The 21,722-nt window shown below is 44.8% G+C and overlaps 1 protein-coding gene across 4 annotated transcripts in view; it reads right to left on the bottom strand.

Moving 5' to 3' along the window:
- Positions 1-225: 225 nt before the first annotated feature.
- LOC145357084 (transcriptional enhancer factor TEF-5-like) overlaps positions 226-21,722 on the bottom strand; it is a 165,363-nt gene continuing 143,866 nt past the window's right edge. For all 4 annotated transcript variants that reach the window (XM_080210182.1, XM_080210183.1, XM_080210185.1 and 1 more), the window contains 3 exons: positions 16,050-16,190; positions 14,241-14,393; positions 226-7,886 (listed from right to left, as the gene is read on the bottom strand). In XM_080210182.1, the coding sequence (XP_080066308.1) occupies positions 7,773-7,886; positions 14,241-14,393; positions 16,050-16,190 (408 nt within the window). In that variant the 3' untranslated portion in view covers positions 226-7,772. The remainder of the gene's footprint in view (positions 7,887-14,240; positions 14,394-16,049; positions 16,191-21,722) is intronic.

Raw genomic sequence — 21,722 nt, 5'->3', positions numbered from 1 at the left:
GCGGACCAGGAAATTGGTGCCTGGCATTGAGTTTATTGGATGGGTTTACAGGCTGATAATCAACTTGTTTGGCTCCATTACAAATTCCCTGGCCATCAAGTCCTGAAGTTGGACTTGAACCTGGAACCTCTGGCCCAAATGTAGGGAGGCTACCTACTGCGCTACAGGGTCTCCCACACTCCAACCTAACCCTTTTAGTATAAAAAAACACAAGTCACACAAAGATCCAGACACAACCACCAACAAATATTTATTGCTTTTTTGTTATTTTGTTTAAGGATCTGGGCACTGAAGGCACCAAGATTAAGTTGATGGACATAAGGCAATGGATATATAATAAAACCCCCTCACAGTTCAGAGAAATATTATACATAAAAACAATTTCATCACACATTAACACATCTTTGCTGTTTCAAATTACCTTTGCACCATGTGATAAAATATGGTTTAGAGGAATAAAAACAAAAATGTACTGTACTTCATCAAGAATACACAGTTTAGGGATTGCCATTAAAGAGCAGTGACCCTCATATCTGTAAGTACCTGCATGTTAAAGTCCTTCACGGTTACCATAACGACAATACAAACTTTTCTTAAAACCTTTATTTTTAACTCCTTCGGGCCAAGTCCTACAACAGTGGGTCTCACTCTGTTGCTCGTGCTCAACTCTAGTTAGCTTTCCCACAATGCTTGGGATTCTGGGATCTAGCTACAAAGATGGCCCTCCCAAGGGAAATTCCCTGCTGCCTCAATTACAAAGGCACACTGTTGGGAAAACAATTTGAGGAAAAGCAAAGGTAAAGGAACAGGGTCTGCATGCATAGCAACAAGCTTGAAAGGAGTAGAGGCCATATTGTGTATGAAGTGAAGTTTAGGTGATAGAGATTGCAGGCTGTGGGAGAGTTCTGAAGGAGAGTTTCATTATTGAAAGTCCTAAGAAAGGAAGCGTGGTGGTTTGAGTGATTCTAAGGCTTTTGTCCTTTGAGATCCAGAAGAGAGAATGCTAGCAACCAGATATAAAGATTATATCCATGCCCTATTTTTGCATGGTCAATCCACCTGAACTACATATCTTTGGACACTAAGGGGCAATTTAGCATGGCTAATCCACGTAAAGTACACATCTTTGGACAGTAAGGGGTAATTTAGCATGGCCAATCCACCTAACCTGCACATCTTTGGACTGTGGGAAAAAACTGGAGCACCTGGAGTAAACCCATGCAGACATGGGGAGAATGTGCAAACTCCACAGAGTCACCCTAGGCTGGAATCAAACCTGGGCCTTTGGTACTGTGCTAACCACTGTGCCACCGTGTTGCCTCCATTGATTGGTTTATATTTCAAGCTAGTGATACTAATACAGCTTGGTATTCTAATTCACACCTATCCAAAAATAACTTAAAAACTGCCATTTCCAAAACTCCACAAATTTCAAGCAACCACGGTCCAGCCAATAGGAAGTCTAAATGCAAATAGGATAGAGCACCTTAGGTTTAAGGTCAGGGTGTTTAGGATTGCATGTGGCTGAATGCTGGACACCTCATTAGGATGAGGTCCAAAGTTACAGGAGAAAGGATGTTCCCCAAAGACGGTTACTGCAAAATGAACCAAAAATACTGTTTTCTCTCAGAAAGAATGGAGAAACTTACTTGAAATCACAAATTCAACAAGAGCACAGAAAGAATATCTCTTTGATTTTTGTGTGCCATTATTATGCTGTCAATTTGGTTGGCTAATTCGCAAAATAAACAAAATTGGTTCCACAAATTTGAGGCCGATTGTTAGTGGAAGAAGCAATTTGCAAACAAGTGTGACCCACTGAAAAAGCTTACAATGACGAACAACTATCCCTGCATCCCACAATTGAGTGACTCTTCCGCTTGGTACAGTTCATGCCTTTGTAAACTCAAGGGCTCTCTTAGAATACAGAGCACCACCATACCAGGAGTTAAAGGTTATTATGTTCCCCCCTCCCCCGTGTACCCTTGCATTGTGAGAGGAAATAATAATTAAAAAAAACAGTCCATCGCTATTGGCCAAGAAGGAGGTAATGTTCCTATACAATACAATAATCAAGAAGGACATTTTTTTTTCAAACGATTGTGTCCTTTTTGTCAGCCTTCACAGGTAGTATTACAAAGATTCTTCAAAATATATATCTACAAAAAAAATCCTATTGACATATCCTGGTGTCCTAGTTTCAAATGGTAAAGAGAAGCACAACACTGACAGAAAACCAAGGGGTGAATCTAAACACCTGTAACCAGTGAAAGGTTCTAGAGTCGGAATTTCTCAGGCCACTGTGTGGAACAACATCATGAATGTCCTCTTACAGATATCCCGTACACAGTACCTCCAATTGCCAACACTCAGATGTCATAACAGACAGTGGCCAGAGGAGTGTTTACCTGTCCTTTCAATATTAAATATTTTCTAGGTTATTTTTGTTAGGGGTGAAGGGATCGAGCCACGTGCAGATGTTAACCAATTAGCTTCTCATCTGGGAAGGAGGTCCGAGGGGAGCCATTTAAAAGTAAAGTTTATTGATTGTCACAAATAGGCTTACATTAACACTGCAATGAGATTACTGTGAAAATCCCCTAGTCACCACACTCTGGCTCCTGTGTGGGTGCACAGAGGGAGCATTTAGCATGGTCAATGCATCTAACCATCATGTCTTTGGGACTGTGGGAGAAAACCCACACAGACACAGGAAGAATGTGCAGACTCCATACAGACAGTGACCCAAGCCGGGAATTGAACGTGGGTCCCTGGCGCTGTGAGGCAGCAGTGCTAACCATTGTGATGGCCGTTAAAATGAAGAAAGCCTTCAGCAATTCAGAGATTAAACAGAAATGCCAAGCTTCCATTGGGATAGGTAACCTACGTATGGCTGATAAGATCAAGCTCTTCTCTCAGTTCTGGCTGGGATTTGCTGATCTGCAATTGAGTCAAGTACCCAGTCAGACTCTGGATGCAAGATTGGTTTTCCACTTGATAGTCCAAAGTCTAAGACTCAAAAGAAAGTGGCCTCCAAATGGTTGGGCTTTGACCACACTCCTTCTAGCCCCCTCCCTACCTCTGTTGGTGTTTCCAATTGCCTGCACGTCCTACAATTGGCTTGCGTGAGACTCTCAAACAAATACCACGAGTTTGGTGCTCATTGGAAACCAAAGAAGTCCCCCCAAAATGAGTCAAACCAACTCTAGATTCTCAACAGCTGCCGATTGGGGAAGACTTGGGGCCCACGTTTTCTAAGTTGGGCTTGAATCCGTCTTCCCCAAACATGGATCTGAAGTATTTTGACATATAAAGGTACCTAGTTCCTTACAAAAATGCAAAAACAAAAACTGGATTATATTACAGGAAGGAACAGCATACTGACTGTCCAGGCTAACAAAAAGGCTTTAATAACTGGAGTAAATGTGAGTGTGGCAGGACAACCACAATAAGAAATATTGTGTACATGATATTTACAGCAGAGTTAAGTGCTAGGTGACATCACTAACAAATTAGGTTTCGATACCCGAATGCAACAATGAGTACCGTCTCTGAGTGCCTCTTATATGTCATATATATAATATACATTATAGAATATATATATAGAAAAGAACCCACTACTTTTCTAAAATTCCTCCACTCCCACTATTTGTTACATCCTTTAAAATAAGAAAATGTTAATTCTGGTGTAAAAGAAATTAAATTACAAAGCAAGCCAATCCTCTGCCGGTACAGAGACTCTCAACTGCTTTTCCTCCCTTCTGCTGACTGGGATGTTTTGTTCATGCTCACATTTCCAGAGGTAGTCGTTCACAGATGTTGCTGGGGGGGTGGGTGGGGGTCTCCTTGTGCTCGAGGTCTTTGTCTAGTTCATTCAGTATCACAGATGGAGGCAAGTGTGGGCAGAGGTTGAGGTGGGTGGGGGCGAGGAGCGATAACACGAGCAGTATTTATCATGTGGTAGACTCATTCTGATCAGTGCCCAGCTGGGTAAAGTGACGTTAAAAGGTATCTCCCCTCAACCCCAGTTTCTGAAGGTACTCACTTCTCTCTGGAATGCAGAGAGCAGTCTCGTACTAGCTCACCTTAGTGCCAATTTTCTCTATAAACCATTTGAAAAAGGTGGTAAACTATTTGCAGTCAAAATTGGTTCTGTTCCTGCTCGACTTTCACCCACTAACACGTCCCGATGGGGATGTACAGATTAGCAACAGGAAGTTCTCTCCCTTCCTATCTAGGGCCTCGGAGGCTACATTCATTATCCCCTTTTGCTGAGGCAGCATAGACTTGTGAATGAAGCTTGTACCCTGTTCTCTATATACTTTAGCACATGTACCATGTAGTGCATTATCAACTCAGCCAGCCAGAGATCTTCAGGGAAGCAGTTAAGACACTATCAAAGGAAGTCATCCAAAATAAGCCTCAAGAAGGTCAGATTTCTGATTGAGATTTACACTGGGTGAGAGGGGAGGGAATGCTAACTACTCTTTATTCCATTCCTTTGCCCTTTTTCCCACCTCCTAAAATGATATGGGTAAGAACTCCTGAAGCACCTCATGTCATTTTTAAGTATAATATTTTTAAAAGAACAGAGCAGTCTGATTTGCTGTAATGGGCGAGAAAGGGATGTCAACTGAAAATTTAAAAAGGCTGATAAAATTGATAAAACTAAACAAAAAAGAATTCTCTGGAGTACTTTCAAAGATGAAGCTAGCTTCCATTTCTAAAAGCACTGATTAAGTAGCAGTCACCATCACCAAATGGGAGAACTTAGGGACACAATCCAAGACCTTTTATCTTATGACAACATTTCTGAGTACAAAACTCCTAGAGCCAAATTCTTTCATTCTGTAACAGTCGTGGCCATTGGATTATATTAGTAACGATAACAAGAGTGAAGGGAATAAAGGGGGAACAAGAACTGGTCAAGAGACACAAATGGTATTAGAAAGGCTGACAGTTCCAGGTAGTCACGGTTGATAGGGCAGGCTGGGCGTTTCTGGATCAGGGCTTTGCATCTTGAAACCACATCTCTGTACTAAAATAACAATTAACATACAGAAATATGCCCCTCCCCCTCCCCAAATGGGACACGTACCAAAGACCCCTGGTAACCCACTGCTCACCTGACACCATCAACAAATCTCCAAAGGTTCCTTCAAAACCTTTCCAACAGCCACCCTGATGTTTTAGAGGTATAGATAAAGTCTCTCGTGAAGAGAACAAAGGCTCCAAATTTGTTGGCTGGCCTGTGGTGAGTTAGATGACCTGGCATCAATCAGAAGTGCTAAACTGGGCAAGGCTTCCATATTAGGGACAGAGAGATTAAAAGGAAGAGTTAGTGTGTTTCCCAAGTCTGATCGCTATCTTTGCTATCTGCGCTTGTGTAAACAGCAAGCCAGGACTGGGCTGCTGCACAGCTGCTAACACATGAACAAGAGTCAAATAAACAGCCTTATAAGCTCTGGAGCTCTGATCTTGTTTACTGATAATTTGGATACGAGGAGATAATCTTACTGTCAGTCCCCACATGTATTCTCACATGAAGGATATGAAAACTGTGGAGAAACCCGACAGCAGAGTGTTGGCTGTGGCATTCAAATACACTCCCTTTGATAAGTCAGCAATCTCCATTCATTAAAACCAAGCTGCCAAGTTGGCATTGTAACTTCTCCATAGACCCAAACTCACCCGTCACTCTCTCACTCTCTACTATTTAGAGATGGGGACCGGAGATAAGTTAGATGGTGTCTGAACTCAATGCAGAGTTTCTGTATACTTGTCCCCCAATCTCCACCAACGTGGAGCCAGCCCCTTGCCCCAACGTGGTCTCCAGCAGTGAAGGTTGGTACATTACTAGCTTCACCAAGCTACGATGTTCTAACCAGTTGCCTACAACAAGAAAACATGAACATTGCGGGCAGAACAAACCCTCGCCACCTCCCACAGAGAACCGGAACCCCAAAGGTGGTCAATTAGTGCTTTGAAAACACGATAAGGAAGGCACGTTGTTTGGCTTCTCCCACCAAATCTATCTCCATACAGCACTCAGCTCAAACAGCAGCCAACCAGACCCAAGGCTGATACAGACACCATCAGCATTATCTACCTTCCTATCCACTCAACAGATAACCTCCTCGTTATCAGAGATGCTGTTTGATGCAGGCCTGCTGTGCTCAAATTGACTGCTGTGTTTCCTACATTACAACCGTGACTACACTTCACAAGTACTTCACCGGTTGTGATGTATATTGGGGTTCTGAAACCATGAAGGGCACCGCATAGCTGCATGCTCTATCTTTCGCTGCCTGAATCATCACAGGACATAATCCAGAGGAGTGCTTGACGTGCGAGAGGGCACAAAGTCAGCTGGTCATGCCCTCAGTATTATTTCAGGGGATGAAAAGGCCAGGCCTAGCTGTTTGGAACAGGGGCCTTTCTTTAGTCGCTACTAAACTGGAGGAGCCTTATCGCTGTAGCACATTGCAAATACTGGCCAGGAACAAAACCGATAGTTTCAAGTAGAAACACTTGAAAACAATTCTGTTTAATTTATTCAGAGGCCTACTGACCACTCTTTTTCTGCCTTTCCTCCGCACACTCGAATGCCCCTCAACTGATTGTATCTCCCTGCCTCATTATTTCACTCGATAACTGTCAGTCCCTGCATCCAAAGAGAGTCAACTCATGTAGGAGAGAACCGATTCTAATCAGTCAGCTGGATCAATGCCGTGGAAACCACGCCAATGTTCACAGAATAGAATCACAAAGTGAGGATGACCACAGAACTGACGCCCATGGATCTGCATCCTAGCAAGAGTCAGTGCCCTCAGAAAGGGAGAATCAGCTGGGGGGAAGAAACTGTCCTGTTTATGTGTTCTAATGCCATAAATACCGATAAGAACGTGATTGAGTAAACAAATATGTAACTTGCACAGGTCTAATTTAAAGTTGAATAGAAATTTTGGAGCCCCGGGCTCCTGTTCTTTGAATCCTGCCCTCCATTTTAACCGGCACAGCGTTAAAATCCATCATGTCCACCTCATGTTACCTCAAGCAGCTCCACCATTCAGGAGAGATGGAAACAGGGAGGGGTGCCCTTTAATTAACTCTTTAAATATCCTAGAACTTGGCTGACCCCTCCCAAGTCAACAGCCCCTCCCCTCGCCCACAATGAATCATCCCAAGAAGTCAAAGGGGTGTTGGTTTGAAACCCCTCCTCCCACCAAATGTCTTGGCCATGGCTACAAAGAGGTCACCTTGGGTTTTGGGCTGGGCAGCCATTTTGTGACCGCAAACCAACAAAATGGCGAGTGTTTCACTTCCCATCTCCCCCCTCCCCACCACTCCCTCAAATACAAACATTCCTACATACAAGCCCCCATTAACACATACTTTCCGAAAGTGATCCTTATCCAATATTTACTATCCCTGAAGTGTAAATATTATTAATGTTTCTTTTTTTTTAAAAAAAAGGAAGAGAAACCGTACCGTTACCTCTCACTGAGCTTGGGTTCTGGAGAGAGGAAATAAAAACACACACACATACATGACCCTCACAGAATTAGTGCAGAATATTGTTCTTTTGACTTCACGACAGTTCTCTTTTTTTTTGTAAATTTTTTTTTACATTTGTTCGGATGTAAAAATATCTGTATTTCTGTGAAAAATAGATTTTTTTTTGCGTTTGGTAAAAATGAGCAGGCACCAAGATGTGTAGATAAATGGCAGGCGGCAGCACCCTCTGTGTAGGGGAGGTTGGAGCTGGGGTCCTAGTCCTTCACTAATCGGTAAACGTGATGCTGTGCACCGTGCTCGCTTGTCGACACCTCAAATACAAACGCTATACACAGCAGGGTCTCCTGGGTGTCCCGGTTGGTCACAACCTGGCAGAAAACAAGACAGGGAAGAGCTGAGCTCAAACACAGGTAAAGCAGCACAAACATCAGGTGACTACACAGTTCTGGCATCGCCATGGACCCCACGGAGAAACATCAGAAAGTAAGGGTGATCCAGAAAGAGGGGGGGGGGGGGGGGGGAGGAGGTGCGGTGGAAGGGTGAAACATTAAGGGGACACCGACAGATTAATACTGTCCAACAACAACTTAGATTTACAGAGCGCCTTACTGTAATGTCAGAAGGTATTTTACAGGGAGAGTTTGTAGGCAAAATCTGACACCAAGTGTTGTCAGGCCATATTGGGAGAGGCGATTGAAAGTTTGGTCAAAGAGGAGAAGCATCTTATGGAACAAGGTAGAGTTTTTTTGGAGTGTTTTATGTCTGGAGGAGATCAGAGAGATTAGCAGCAGTGGAGGTGTCTGAACACAAGGAAAATGTTAAACTGGAGTCAAGTTCAAGTAAATACATCTTTGCAGCCAAATTTTTATTCTTTGTTGACAATATCGAAGTTATACTTTCAAAGATGTGCAGGTTAACATAGAATCCCTACAGTGCAGAAGGAGGCCATTTGGCCCATTGAGTCTGTACAGACCACAATCCCACCCAGGCCCTGTTTCCGTAAACCTCATTTACTCTGCTAATCCCCCTGACATTAGGATCAATTTAACATGGCCAATCAACCTAACCCGCATATCTTTAGAGTGTGGGAGGAAACCGGAGCACCTGGAGGAAACCCACGCAGACATGGGGAGAACGTGCAAACTCTACACAGATAGTCACCCAAGGTTCAGAATTGAACCCAGGTCCCTGGCACTGTGAGGCAGCAGTGATAACCACTGTGCTACCGTGCTGAGGTTAGATGGATTGGCCTTGCTAAATTGCCGCTTACTTTCCCAAGTTTGTAGGTTAGATGGATTAGCCATTGTAAATGTGTGAGGTTATGTGATAGAGCAGGGAAGAGGTGAGATAGGGTCGATGGTTCTGACTCGATGGGGCCGAATGGCCGCCTCTCCACTTTAGGGATTCTATGATATCTCTTGTCATATTTCCTCCAGTGTATGTGGAGGGAGGTTAAATCCACACGCACCAGGTACCTTCAGTAGCTACTGGGATGTAAGTGTTGACTGCACACTGGAGGCCTCTTGTAGCCAAGGCCCATTCTGTTCTCACCCCATATCCAAGCAGTAATTCCAGCAAGTAGAAGACACAATTTGACTTCCACCTCCATAACCCCATCTGGATCTACTGACTGCAATCAGCCAATTCCATACAAGTCTGGCAACTTTCCTAGTTCATGTGGCTCACAACCTCACTGCGCCAACACTGATACCACCAATTTCTAATTCCAGAAATCTAGTTAAGAGACGTAGGTCTACAGTGAGAAAGATGACCAGGAAAATTGAGCGAATGTGGTGAATCCAAGCTTAAGTTTTAAAAGCATCAATGAGGAAGAGACAGCTTCGGGGAAAGGGTTTAGATATCCTGGGAAAGGAGGAGGCTGGGCAGTAGGAATAATTTACAGTAAGAATGTACGCAGGGATCAAAAGTAGAATATTGTCAAAACCGGCAGATTCCATCAGTATATGATGTGTAGAAAAAGGCAAAAGTGTGCAATCAACATATAGCTCGAGTATTGTCACATCATAGGATTTCAGATTCTGCGCAGAGTACAGGAGTAAGGCAGTCATTTTGAACTTATATAAGGCACTAGTTAGGCCTCGTCCGGAGCACTGCATCCAGTTTAGGGTGCCATGCCTGAGGAAGGATGTGAAGGCATTGGAGAGAGTACAGAGGAGATCCACAAGAATGATTCCAGGGATAAATAAATGTAGCTATGAGGATAGATTAGAGAGGTTAGAACTGTTTTCCTGAGAGAAAAGAAGGCCAAGAGGAGATCTGATAGAGATATTCAAAATCCTGAAGGGTCTGAATAAGATGAATATTGAGAAATTTCCCACTCAACAGGCAGGATGGAGCTGCTAATCAATGAGGGTCTGGTGGATTGAAGTGCATTTGTTTCATTGCGAGAAGTGTAACAGGTAAGGCAGATGAACTCAGAACTTAGATCAGTATTAGGAACTACAATGTTGTTGCCATTACAAAGATTTGGTTAAGGGAAGGAATAGCCAAGAATAGCCAATGTTGCTCCTTTGTTTAAGAAGGGTAGCAAAAGTAATCCAGGTAATTACAGGCTGGTGAGCCTTACATCAGTGGTAGGGAAATTATTGGAGAGAATTCCTCGAGGCAGGATTTATTCCCACTTGGAAATAAGTGGACATATTAGTGAGAGGCAACATGGTTTTGCAAAGGGGAGCTCACGCCTCACGAACTTGATCGAGTTTTTCCAGGAAGTGACGAAGATGATTGATGAGGGTAGGGCAGTGGATGTTGTCTACATGGACTTCAGTAAGGCCTTTGACAAAGGTCCCTCATGGCAGACTGGTGCAGAAGGTGAAGTCGCATGGGATCAGAGGTGAGCTGGCAAAGTGGATGCAGAACTGGTTTAGTCAAAGAAGACAGAGTGTAACAGTGGAAGGGTGCGTTTCTGAATGGAGGGCTGTGATAAGTGGCATTCCTCAGGGTTCAGTGCTGGGATCTTTCTGTTTGTAATATATATAAATGATCTGGAGGAAAATGTAACTGGTTTGATTAGTATGTTTACGGACGACACAAAGGTTGGTGGATTTGTGGATAGCGATGAGGACCATCAGAGGATACAGCAGAATATAGATCTGTTGGAGACTTGAGCAGAGAGATGGCAGATCTGGACAAAGATAATGCATTTTGGAAGGTCTAATACAGATAGGAAATATGCAGTAAATGGCAGAACCCTTAAGAATATTGATAGGCAAAGGGATCTGGGTATACAGATACACAGGTTACTGAAAGTGGCAATGCAAGTGGAGAAGGTAGTCAAGAAGGCATACGGCATGCTTGCCTTCATTGGCCGGGGCATTGCATTTAAAAATTGGCAAGTCATGTTGCAGCTTTATAGAACCTTAATTAGGCTGCACTTGGAATATAGTGTTCAATTCTGGTCGCCACACTACCAGGAGGATGTGGAGGCTTTGGAGAGGGCACAGAGAGGATTTACCAGGATGTTGCCTGGTATGGAAGGCATTAGCTATGAGGAGATGTTGGAGAAACTTTGTTTGTTCTCATTGGAATGACGGAGGTTGAGGGGCGACCTGGTAGAAGTCTACAAGATTATGAAAGGCATGGACAGACTAGATGGTCAGAAGCTTTATCCCAGGGTGGAAAAGTCAATTAGTGTGGGGCACAGGTTTAAGGTGCGAGGGGCAATGTTTAAAGGAGATGTATGAGACAGATTTTTTACACAGGGCGTAGTGGATGCCTAGAACTTGTTGCCAGGAGAGGTAGTGGAAGCAGATACAGTAATGACTTTTAAGGGGTGTCTTGACAAATACATGCATAGGATGGGAATAGAAGGATATAGTCCCCAGAAGGGTAGGGGGTTTTAGTTAAGTCGGGCAGCATGTTCAATGCAGGCTTGGAGGGCTGTTTCTGTGCTGTAATTTTCTTTGTTCCTTTTTCTCAAGCGAGCACAGGAACGAGGGAGCACAGTCTCAAAATAATGAACAACAGGAATAGATGTGATGTGAGGAAAAATATTTTCACCCAGAGGTGGTTGGAGTCCACAACAAACTCCATAAGAGGGTGATGGAGGCAAATTCTTACATATACAGAAACATACATAGAAAAATAGAAAACGGAAGCAGGAGTAGACCATTTGGCTCTTCGAGCCTGCTCTGTCATTCATTATGATCATGGCTGATCATTAAATTAAATTAATTCAGCTGACAAAGGGTCATCTAAACTCAAAACGTTTGTCTATTCTGTCCCCAGAGATGCTGAATGTCAGACCTGCTAAACTTTTCCAGCATTTTCTGTTTTTGTTTTAGATTCCAGCATCTGCACTATTTTGCTTTTATATTAAATTCAATATCTTGATCCCACCTTCCTCCCCATATCCCTTAAGCCCCAGTTAGCTATATCTAACTTCTTACTGAAAACAGATGACACTTTGGCCTCAACTACTTTCTGTGGGAGTGGATTCCACACATTCACCACCCTCTGGGGGAAGAAATTCTCCTCACCTCAGTCCTAAAAGGTCTCCCTTATCCTCAAACTATGAACCCTAGTTCTGGACTTCCCCACCATTGGGAACATCCCTGTTTAATCCAATTAGAATTTTATAAGTTTCTATGAGATTCCCTATCAACCTTGTAAACTCCAGTGAATATAATCCTAACCGACTTAAGTCTCTCCTTGTAAGACAATCCTGCCACCACAGGAACCAGCCTGGTAAACCTTTGCTGTGTTCTCTCTATAACAAGGACATTCTTTCTCAGATAAGGAGACCAAACTGCACACAATATTCCAGGTGTGGCCTCACCAACGCCCTATACAATTGCAATAAAACATCCCTATACTCAAATCCTCTCGCTATGGAAGCCACATATCATTTGCCTTCTTTGCTGCCCTCTGTACCTGCTGAACCATTATTGCTGTATACCAACTTTATCTATTTTCCTTCAGCAGAGCTCATTACCGGGTGGACCCAGCACTTGGGCTGGGGGAGGATGGTCACAGATGACAAAAAGTGGACACGAGAGTCTGGTTGGAACACACCAGGAGTTACGTGGACTGGGAGGCCCTGGGCTAAAGGATCAAATTCTCGCTCACAGATAACGAGTCACTGAGGTGGGAAGGGGTAGTATGGCCATTATTTTGTGTATTAAATCACTTCACCATTGGAAAGTTTGAAGAAGTGTATAGATGAACAAACAAATGAGGAGGAGTAGGCCACTCGGTCCCTCAGGCTGCTCCACCATTCAATAAGTTCATGGCTGAATCGTAGAATCCCGACAGAAGGAGGCTATTTGGCCCATCGAGACTGCACTGACCACAATCCCACCCAGGCCCTTTCCCCATCACCTCATGTATTTACCCTGTTAATCCCCCTGACACTAGAGCCAATTTAGCATGGCCAACCCATCTGACCCACACATCTTTGGACTGTGGGAGGAAACCGGAGCACTCGGAGGAAACCCACACAGACACTGGGAGAATGTGCAAACTGATCTGATTGGAACTTCAACCTCACATACTGCTTGCCCCTGATAACCTTTCACCCCTTGTTAATAAAGAATCTATCGAGCTCAGCTTTAAAAAGATTCAAAGATTCTGCTTCCACTGCCTTTTGAGGAAGAGAGTTCCAGAGACTCACCACCCTCTGAGGGAAATAAACTTCTTCTCGTCTCTGTCCAAAATGAGCGACCCCTTAATTTTAAACAGTGACCTTTAGTTCTAGATTCTCTGATAAGAGGAAACATCCTCTCCACAGCCACCCTGTAAATACCCAATCAAGTTGCCTTTCACTCTTCTAAACTCCAGTGATACATGAGGACAAGACATATCTGTGATTCAGGTCACAATAATTACACTCCCAGGTTCTATTATGGTACAACAAGAGGACAGTGTGGATTAACTCAAACAAAACACAGCCTTAGATTAGTTTTGATAGTGACTGGCATCACAGGACCAAAAACTCATATATTGTAGACCTGAGTTTGTACTTTACTGGTTCTGGTTGCTAAGACACATGGCAGATAGTTCAGCCGTTGAGGCAGTTCAGGAATGAGCAACATGGCAAATCCCTGATGAAGAAGAAAAAATGTTGGAGTAAATTGGGCTTTGCTGCTGTAACCAGAGATGACAGAGGTAAGGTAAAGTCAAAAAATTACTCTGTACGAACCAGAGTAGGACAAAGGGCGTAGCTTGAAACTTCTAGAAATAAATTTCTTCTTCTTCACAGAGTGATTAAAACAAGGATTGGGTTTCGGGTACAGTAATGGGGAGAAAACTCCTGGAATCGTTTAACAATTGAATGAGAAGTGCAACTGCAGATTCTTTCTGGTTGAGTGAGTTAGGATGGGTAGGTTAAGATGGGCTGAACGGCCTTCTTTAGGTAAAGGGATAGCCACTGGCCCACAGTGGTGGTGGTTTAATTTGGCAGGACTGGCCCTTTGGAAATCGCCAGTCTCACCACTCAGTAAAGCAAGAATTGCCAAATAGAGATGAGAGAAATGTATCTATACGAGCGTAGATGAAATGTAATATTAGCGTGCAGGAGATGCAGCACACTATGTTTGTGGGCTGGCGGGTTGGTTGAATACACCACTGATGAGGGTGAGTTTTATTTACACATTGGATGACCTTTGTATGTGGGGAAGGGTAGTAAGCTCATCCAGTCATAATATTCCAGGCCAGACCAGCACTCTCCATCTCAAAGATCAGGTGATCGAGCAAGTGCTTACCTGCAGGATAGTGAAGTTCTCTAGCACACTGTTCATCATGTATTTCTCTGGTAAATGCTTGAGTTTGTGGATGAAGTTGATCATGTATTCACACATCGGGGAGCGATGGATCCGATACACAAACCTTCCATTCTCCAGCCTGGCATATTCTGTCTGTGGGACAACAAGAGACACAAAGAGTTACAAAGGCAGTGTTTCTATCAGTGCTGTAGCCAGCCATGGGGCAAAACACAGTAAATCGCACTGGGAAGGTGCACAAACCAGTTTGGCTAGGTTTTGATTGTCAGTTAGCTCACAATGAAGCATTTTGTACGAAAGGTGCCTGAGAATTTCGTACATAAAGCTGCCAGTGGTCAGCGTTTGCACTGTGCTGCAGACAGATATCCCATTGCAGGATGAAGGGCAATCTCAATGTTAGCACTACAGAGTAACATGTAATTCCTTAAGGAACTAACTAACCCCCCACTGACTGGGTTATCAGAGCAGTAATGTCAGGGCCAGGATTTTACGGTCAACTCCCCTCAGCAAGGCTTTAGACAAGGGAGTCTGGAGTTGCAGGGATGGGATTCTGCTCGCACTGACCTCTTAGCGAGATTACATGGAGGCGGACAAGGCCTCAGATAGGGAGACTGCCCAGGCCCCAACTGAGGCCCTTAAGTGGTCAATTAATAGAAGCCCTCCCTTCTCACTAGGGGCACCCGCCCCTTAAAACCCGGTGACCTCTGGATATCTCTCCCCCTTTCGACCTGCCTCCCTCCCACCCTGTCCTCCCAGTCAGAGACCCCAACTGCAACCCCCGCCCCCACCGTCCCAACTCCCCCATGTGATCCCACAGGCTTTCCCTACGTTCCCCGCCCTGGGACCCCTTACCTGGGACCTGAGGCTTAGGGCGGAATTTTACTGGCACGTCCGCCTGAGATTTGTACAATCCCGCCTGTGGCCAACGGAGAATGCTGTTCTCCAAGCCTCGCCTACACCTGGAACTGGGGGCGCGGACGTGCCCCCAGTAAAATTCCGGTCTCAGTCTCAGGCAGCGCCATGCTGACCCTCCTTTGGCCACTGCACTGCCATTGCTGCAGGGTGGGAAAGCTGGTGGGCTCGGCAGTCCCTGCTGACTCCTTGGATGCCATTCTAAATATTCAAGCCCATGATTCAACTTGGGAGACAACCTTTCCCCAGCCAGCCAACAGCTGGCTACCTTCTACTGGGTCCAAATTGCCAATCTGTGGATGTTCCTATAATGCCTCATTTGGGAAATGGAGATTTCTCCTGTGCAGTCGGGAGGTGATAGCTGGGTGGAAGGAATAGGGAAGGTTTATCATTCCTATTGGTGAGGAAGATAACTCTGTATCTCGCTGTCACTGGAATACCTAGTGAGCCAGAAATATAAAGCAACAGAGTCCTACTCCTCAACTGGTTAACGTGTACTAAAATGTACCGTATGTATGGGCGGCACGGTAGTTAGCACTGTTGCCTCACAGCACCAGTTCAATTCCTGGCTTAGGTTATTGTCTTTGTGGAGTTTGCACGTTCTCCCCGTGTCCAGGTGCTCCGGTTTCCTCCCACATTCCAAAGATGTGTGGGTTAGGTGCATTGGCCGTGCTAAATTACCCCTTAGTGTCCCAGGATGTGCAGGTTAGAGGGATTAGCGGGGTAAATATGTGGGGTTATGGGGATAGGGTGGGATTGTTGGCAGTGCAGACTCGATGGGCCGAATGGCCTCTTTCTGCACTGTAAGGATTCAATGATACTATGTTTCCTTCTAATGGTAGCATTTGGATCATTTGTTTTTCTTGAATAACGACTCACCTCCACTTTCTCCACCACTTGCTTTCCAAAAGAGCAGACCTTAGTGGAGCAGGTGATAGTCATGTTCTCCGAGCTAGTGTATTGGCTGCTGACTCCGTAGAAGGCCCCAGGTCCATCCTGGATGTTGCTGTTAAGGTCCGCCTGAGGAGACACAAATGCATGGAATTGAAGTAATGGACAACATCAACACTCCAGCACCTTTATGTGGTGGGTTTTTAAGAGCATTGGAAAGAAGGACAGCAATGTAGAGAAGCATAGACATTTAGGGATAGGATTCCAGAGATAAAGGCATCTGAAGGAATGGCCACCAATAGTAGAGCAGTTTCAAGGGGCACAGGAGGCTTGTAGGGCTGAAGGAGGATATAGAAATATAGAGGGACAAGGCGATTTGAACACTAAGATGAAAACGTTACACTTGTGGCATTGTTGGACTGGGAGACAGTGTAGGTAAGGAAGCAAATGAGTGGTGGGCGAAGGGGAGCAGAATGGTGAGGAGCAAGAGTTGCAAGAAGGTTTGGAGCACTGCAATGAGTTGAACAGACAGTTATATGAAGGAGTAGGTTTTGCACAGTAATTATTCCGTTTGGTTAGCTATGGAGTTTAGTCGGACACTATTGGTGATAGCCAGTCATCCTTTAGGTTTTCTGTACTCAGGTGTATGTCCAATGCTAGAAAATTTCAGAACTGCTGATCTATCTGAGACTTGCTGACAGTGTGAGATTTACAGCAAGTCCAGCTGAGCCAGCTAAACCTGCATAAAGGAGCTGAGTGTCAACTGATTTTAAAATGGAGACATTTGCTGCAGTTGACAAAGCAATTGGTGTTACTGGGTGAAATGTTAATAGTACTCAGGAACAGCACGATCCATCTGGGCAGTCAAGGCTATTAAATTACCACATTCAGCACCTCACATCAACACGAGTATCTTTGTTTATTTACAGGTTCAGGAAGACAATGAAAGAAATAGCCTAAAACGATGTTGCCATTCAAAGAATAGCAAGATATTCCCAACCGTCACAACACAGTCAAACACGAATCTACTGATCCCACAAGATCCTTAGGAAGGTTTTCATAGAAACCCCACAGTGCAGAAGGAGGCCATTTGGCCCATCGAGTTGGAATCAATGGGTGCTTTTCTGGTTGGCAGTTGGTGACTACTGGAGTGCCGCAGGGATCGGTGCTGGGGCCTCAACTGTTTACCATTTACATAGATGATCTGGAGGAGGGGGCTGAGTGTAGGGTAACAAAATTTGCTGATGACACGAAGATGAGTGGAAAAGCAAATTGCGTGGAGGGTGTGGAAAGTCGGCAGAGAAATCTGGATAGGCTGAGTGAGTGGGTGAGGACCTGGCAGATGGAGTATAACATTGGCAAATGTGAGGTTATCCACTTTGGTAGAAGTAATAGTAGGAGGGATTATTATTTAAAGGGTGAAAAGCTGCAGCATACTACTGTGCAGAGGGACCTGGGGGTCCTTGTGCACGAATCGCAAAAACCCAGTCTGCAGGTGCAGCAGGTGATCAAGAAGGAGAATGGGATGTTGGCCTTTATAGCGAGGGGGATAGAATATAAAAGTAGGGAGGTCTTGCTGCAACTGTACAGAGCACTGGTGAGGCCGCTGCTGGAGTACTGCATGCAGTTTTGGTCCCCCTTATTTGCCAAAGGATATATTGGCCTTGGAGGGAGTACAGAGAAGGTTCACCAGGCTGATACTGGAGATGAGGGGGTTAGCTTATGAGGAGAGATTGAATAGACTGGGTCTATACTCGTTAGAGTTTAGAAGGCTGAGGGGGGATCTTATAGAGACTTACAAGATAATGAAGGGGCTAGAAAGGGTAGAGGTAGAGAGATTCTTTCCACTTAGAAAGGAAAACAGAACTAGAGGGCACAGCCTCAAAATAAGGTGGGGGGAGGGCGCAGTTTAGAACGGAGTTGAGGAGGAACTTCTTCACTCAAAGGGTGGTGAATCTCTGGAATTCTCTGCCCATTGAAGTGGTGGAGGCTACCTCGTTGAATATATTTAAGTCACGGGTAGATAGATTTCTGATTGATCAGGGAATTAAGCGTTATGGGGAGCAGGTGGGAAAGTGGAACTGATCCACTTCAGATCAGCCATGATCTTATTGAATGGCGGGGCAGGCTCGAGGGGCTAGATGGCCTACTCCTGCTCCTATTTCTTATGTTCTTATTACATTCTTAATAGAGCCTCTGTTTCGAGTCTAGATGACTCTTCGTCAGAAACTCTCCTGAGGAACCCTTGTGATTCCCACTTGGAATCTCAATCCAATTCCTTGTGGATATAAGTGCGCGGCAGAAAATGATTCCTAATTGATATCTACATTCAGAGACCGTGAGGCAGAAACTGGAAATTATTGTGAGGCTGAAGTTGAGGCATGGGATTGAGAAATGGAGGAAGGTTCCTGGCTGTTCTGTGTCAGACCTGGAAGTAACTTTCTTAGGTACCCCAAACTGAAAAGTCTTCTGCCATCACCAAAACGTTTACAAAGCAAAATATTTCAATTGGCCTTCAGAGAAATTGATGAGGGAGAAACAACTGTTGGCTTGACATTACAACAGGAGGCCACCAAAGACATTCAGCCTCTCTCATACCAAAAAACAATGCCACACTACCTCGGCATCTCTTGCCACAGTCTATCTGTATTCCTTCGCTCTGACAATACCGTGCTTACCAAATGAAGGCATTAGAAAAAAGCTTCAGTTGTACGGAGTGCGCTCATTCAGGCAAACATATTCTCCTAAACCACCCCACTTCCAAGAAATAAATCCTTTCCCTTTAAAATTTGTAATCTGTTGTGGTTGCTTATTCCCTCAACACCAACAATGCTGTGGGAGGAATATTTAGCATATCCACAACCCAAGCCTGTGTCCCACTGCACTTTTAATGCAGTCATTTGTTAGAGAATCCCTATAATCAAAGGCCATTCAGCCCATCGAGTCTGCACTGACCACACTCCCACCCAAGTCCTATTCCCTTAGCCACACCTATTTACCATGCTAATCCCCCTGACACTAAGGTCAATTTAGCACGGCCAATCAGCCTAGTTTAAGTTCTTTGCTTTCAAGACTGTGTCAGTGTTTATTAAAGCAGTTGGGTTTACTTCTGCCTATTGCCTAGCTTGACCAGTCACACACCGACAGAAAATTGTCCAGCCCTGCCGGTACGTCCCATACCTAGATCGGAAAATGGTGCACGCTCAACATCCTCACATTGACTCAGACAGCACCTTACACCATCGGGACAAAAACAGGATGAATAAATATTATTTATCATTGAATGAAGTCCTCTCCTGACCAGAATACTCAAAAACTCTGCAAACCTGTTTTCTTGGCCGCTATAACTAGTTTCTGTTTCAGGAACAGGAGCTGGAGTAGAACATCTGGCCTTGCAAGACCTGCTATTCAAGATAAAGTCTAATCTTTCCTGCACTACACCCATATACCTTGATTTCCAAAAAAAACAATGGTCCCTATCTTGAATACAACTACAACAATTCCCATTTCCTGTAGGATTGGACCGGAGACGGGAATGATTTCTGCTCGGGATGCCTTGAACCACATTAGCAGAGTTTCTAGATTGTCAGGATAGGCAGCTGTTCTCATTCTTTTCCACCGAGAGAATGCCTGTTTGTTGAACAGGATGTTGGCCCTGTGTTTCAGAGTGGTGGACAAGTTCGATGGTGAAGTCTCCCACTGCTTCGTGGTATCCGGTTTCTACTCCATGCCACAGTTTTCCACCTTTCTGATTGACAATCATAGAATCCCACAGTGCCAAAGGAGGCCATTCGGCCCATCGGGTCTACACTGACCACAATCCCACCCAGGCTCTATCCCCACAACACCATGCATTTACCCTGCTGGACCCCCTGACACTGAGGGTCAATTTAATATGGCCAATCCACCTAACTTGCACATATTTGGACTGTGGGAGGAAACCGAAGAACCTGGAAGAAACCCACGCAGACACGGGGAGAATGTACAAACTCCACACAGACAGTGACCCAAGCCAGGAATCGAGCCTGGATCCCTGGTGCTATGGGGCAGCATTGCTAACCATTGTGCCAACAACACTTCTATCTTTTAGCCACAATCACAGCTGTTACAACTCCATTTACAGGGAGACCTCAATGCCTAATTCACAGGGAGATCTCAATATGATGGCTTGCCCAGCACTACATGGTTCCTTTGGTGGTCTAACTCCCCTCTGAATGGTTGATGCAGTCATATGACAAGCTTACCAGGGACAGCATGGTGGCACAGGGCTTAGCCCTGCTGCCTCACATCACCAGGGGACCCATGTTTGATTCCAGCCTCGGGGAACTGTCTGTGCGGAGTTTGCACGTTCTCCCTGTGTCTGCGTGGATTTCCTCCGGTTGCCCTGGTTTCCTCCCACACTCCAAAGATGTGCGGGATTGGCCATGCTAAGTTGTCCCTCAGTGTCTGGCGGATTAGCAGGGTTATGGGGATAGGATGTAATTGTCAGTGGAGACACGATGGGCCAAATGGTCTCCTTCTGCACTGTGGGATTCTATGATGACACAGGTTGGGCTAATCTAGTTACTAGTGCGGGATTTAAACTCATCATGGACATTGTTTTATGGGATTTGCCAGAGCAAATAATAGACAACTTTGACATAAGTGGAATTTTGTGTTAATCAAGTTTGATTCATTGTGATTTCACTGTAAATCACTGATATAGATTATAAATAGCTGAGGGCTAGGCATTGATCCGGTGGTATCTTACTATCTGCCAACAAGATTAACTAGCCTGTCGTTCCCCATTTTCTCCTTTCCTGAGTAGTGGTGTTTAATCTTCGATAAGCTCTGGGACAGGCGGCCATTGTGTCACTGTGACTGGACCAGTAATCCAGAGACCCAACGCTCTGAGAACTCAAGTTCGAATCCCACCACTGCGCGCGGTGAAATTTCAATTCGCTAAAAGTCCGGAATTAGCAAAGTCCGACGATGATCACAAAACCACTGTCGACTGCCACCTTTTGCCAGAGCTCTCTGCTCTGATGTTTAAAGGTAAAACATGTGAAGGTGGGAAGCGGGGTGAGGAAGGTGGCACTGATGTGGTCTGCACCAACACGGGTGGCACCAAAAAGCTTGCGATGGGCAAAAATTTTGCAAAATTCACGTTTTACCCACACACCATGTCTCACTAATTCCTCAATATCGGTGATCGTAAAACTTATCAATCGTTGTGAAAACCCATCTGGTTCACTCATGCCCTTTAGGGAAGGAAATCTGCCATCCTTGCCTGGTCTGGCCTACACGTGACTCCAGGCTCACAGCAAGGTGCTTGGCTCTTAACTATATAAAATAGCTTAGTGGGCCACTCAATTCAAGGGCGATTAGGGATGGGCAATAAGTGCTGGCCCTGCCAGTGATACCCACATCCCATTTAAAAAATAAAAGAAAAGCCTTTCAAAACCTCTGGAGAGACTAAGATGAATTTGTTGAGCGGTTATAGAATGGGACTGCTCTGTCTCGGTTTTAAAGCTCTCTTTGCCATTTACTCAACAGCAGCTTTCACCAACATTGGGCAATATCAGGCAGTGAGCGCCACCTACTGGTGCCCTGGAATCAAGACAACAAATGATTTCCTCTTTACATTGGACGGGGAAGGAGCGGGGTCACAGCAGCTGGGAA

The sequence above is a fragment of the Carcharhinus amblyrhynchos genome, chromosome 22, assembly GCF_965287045.1.
Source record: "Carcharhinus amblyrhynchos chromosome 22, sCarAmb.v2.hapA, whole genome shotgun sequence".
Classification (NCBI taxonomy): domain Eukaryota; kingdom Metazoa; phylum Chordata; class Chondrichthyes; order Carcharhiniformes; family Carcharhinidae; genus Carcharhinus; species Carcharhinus amblyrhynchos.
The sequence above is the reverse complement of the archived record's forward strand: the minus strand, read 5'-3'. Positions and strand labels throughout refer to the sequence as shown.